General features: G+C 42.4%; 1 protein-coding gene across 1 annotated transcript in view; it reads right to left on the minus strand.

Annotated features, from left to right (window-relative positions):
• Positions 1-7: 7 nt before the first annotated feature.
• LOC102774970 (interferon-induced very large GTPase 1-like) overlaps positions 8-2505 on the minus strand; it is a gene marked incomplete at its 3' end in the record, with an annotated part of 29234 nt that continues 26736 nt past the window's right edge. Inside the window, 1 exon segment of the mRNA XM_015564898.1 lies at positions 8-2475. Coding sequence (XP_015420384.1) covers positions 8-2475 — 2468 coding nt within the window.

A 2505-nucleotide genomic window follows, 5' to 3' on the forward strand; every position in this document is an offset into this window, starting at 1 on the left:
ATGAATGTTCTCCAAAAATATTGATCAGAGTCAAGTTTCCAAGTCCAATGACAAAGGTTGCCAACTCATTGTCACGATTTTTGGATTTGTTACTGAGTTCTGGGGCCCTAAGGCCTTCTGTGTCCACAACAAGCACAAAGTCAAAGCCCAGTTCCTCTGTGAAAGTGTCCTCAACCTTCAGGAGCTGCATGTAAGCCCCCCGGGTACACCTCCCAGCACTGACGGTGAACTGCAGCCCAAAAAGTGCATTCAGCAGAGTGGACTTCCCTGAGCTCTGTAGGCCAAGGACAGAGAGAACAAACAGCCGTTTGTTTCCAAGTTTCTCAGAGACCTTGTCAAAAAGAGCTGCCACCCACTTTAGAGGCACATATGAAGCATCCCCGTCCATCAGCTCAATGGGAACACCAGATATCATCAGATCTGCAGCAATCTGGGGGAGGGAGAGATAAAGGGTATTTTTAGTGGGGGAAGCTTCTTCCAGAGCTTCATAGATCTGGCCAACTTCTCTTAGAAATTGGTCAATTCCCAATGTACAGTTATTAATCTGTGTAGAGGTAGCTTCCATCTCTCTTTGCCAGCGTTGGAGGTCAGGGCTCTTTGGTGCCTTTTGCTTTTCTGTTTGTATCCGTGACCACAAAATGTTTCTCTTCTCATTCAGTTTTTCCAAGTGTCCTGCAGTCAGGTTGTCCAAAAACACACTCAGCCATTGCAAAAAGTAGTGTGTGGATGGAGTTTCTGAATGATTTTGGAGAATGTCAAGGACAGAATGCATCAAGTCATTGAGAGGAAAGGCTCTACTCAACTGTTGATCCCGTATTCTTCGTTTTTCTGTCTCAATCTCACTCTTGTGTTGTTCAATGCTTCGATTCCCTTTTTCTCTTAGATGATAGAGTTCTTTGTCCTTTTTACACCAAAGATGCCACAGGTGTCCCTGAAGGGGCAGTAACTTTTCCTTCACCTGAGATATATTTACTTCTTTCAGTAGGGCCATTAGGACATTTGCCTTGTCTTTGGCATCCTTGCACTCTCTCTGGTCTTCGTCAATAAGGAATCCTTGCTTGCGAGCAGTTGAGGCACAGTCCTGTAAGCTGTGAGGAGTGTCTGAGGGCTTCAGTAAACGTCTAATTGTACTAACAAGCTCCTCTGTTAATTCTGCTTCATTTCTGTTCCTGAGACCAATGATCACTTTTTGTTTAGAATTACTGGTCATGTTATTTTCTTTATTATCAAGTAAACAAATCAAAGGTCTTGGAGACTGACTCAGATCAGAAACAATTTTTCTGTTTTCTTTATTGTCGTCAGAAGTTGACATGAGAACAACAATGAGAGAAGAGACCTCCTGCAGAAAGGTAAGTTGCTTCTTATGTTCCTTCGCATCTCCATGAAGATTGGTGAAGGTCAAGCAGTTGTCAAATCTGTCCTCATCTTCTCCCCCAGGGCAGAACCAGCAGATTTCCACCACTCCCCCCATCAAGAGACAGTCTTTGGTGCTCCCTCTGCAATGTCGGTGGAAAAAGACATCATGTTTACGTTTACTGAGAAGACAGTTCATGATCTGAGATTTGGAAGCAGAGAAGCCATTTCCAACTCTTATAAAGGACACAATGGGGGTAGAGACTTGACACATCTGCTTATTCTTGTAATTGATCTTCTCCTCTCTTGGTGTTTTCCTTGCTTCCTGCCAGCTCCTTCTAATTTGACTGAGAGACCAGAGAGAGAATTCAATTTGAGAACTGCAGGGATTAGGTATGAGAAGAGGGAGTGCAAACTGGCAAATGGAAAGTTTGGACAAAATATACTGTCTGGCAAAATCATCTGCACAGTGAAGAATTGCCATCTGAATATCCATAGGGTGAATATGGGGCCTAGGATTAGTATCTGAAGGATTAGTATCACTGTCTTCAAATAAGTCTTCATATGGATCAAAAGCCTCATTTTCCTGATTTGAGGCACTTGGATAGACTTGATTCTGTGTGTTTTCATCATTTCTGAAGACTAGGTATCTCAGCCCATAATCCAGCACTTGTAGCTTCTGAAGGAAACATTGGTGAAGCTCACTTTCAGATCTGGGCTGGCTGTTGTACACAGAAGTCTTGTTGATCAGATGGAAGTGAGTTTTGCTCATCTTTTTTGGATAGAAATGTTCTAAGCCTAGATGCCGGAGTAACTCTAAGAAGGCTGTATCTTTAATGACTTCTCCTTTGATATCACCATTCTCATGTGGTTTATGAGGTTGTTTCCTTTCATGGAAAATACTTTGCAAGTTTTTACTTATATCATCCATTTGCAATGAAGAGATGGTGGCATCATAGTTACCATCAATTAGCAATCTCAAGTCTTTCTCTAGGCTTTCCCAATCATAATCTGCTCCTTGTTTGGAGAGGACATGGACAACTTCTTTTGACAAAGATTTTCCCATGTGATGTTTTATTAATGTCAAGCGTTGTGTTTTCTCCTCTGGAGAAACAGCTGTGACTCTAATAGTAGCTGTCAGACTTGTGAGCA

The sequence above is a fragment of the Myotis davidii genome, unplaced genomic scaffold (genome assembly GCF_000327345.1).
Source record: "Myotis davidii unplaced genomic scaffold, ASM32734v1 scaffold2021, whole genome shotgun sequence".
In the NCBI taxonomy this organism is placed as follows: Eukaryota; Metazoa; Chordata; class Mammalia; order Chiroptera; family Vespertilionidae; genus Myotis; species Myotis davidii.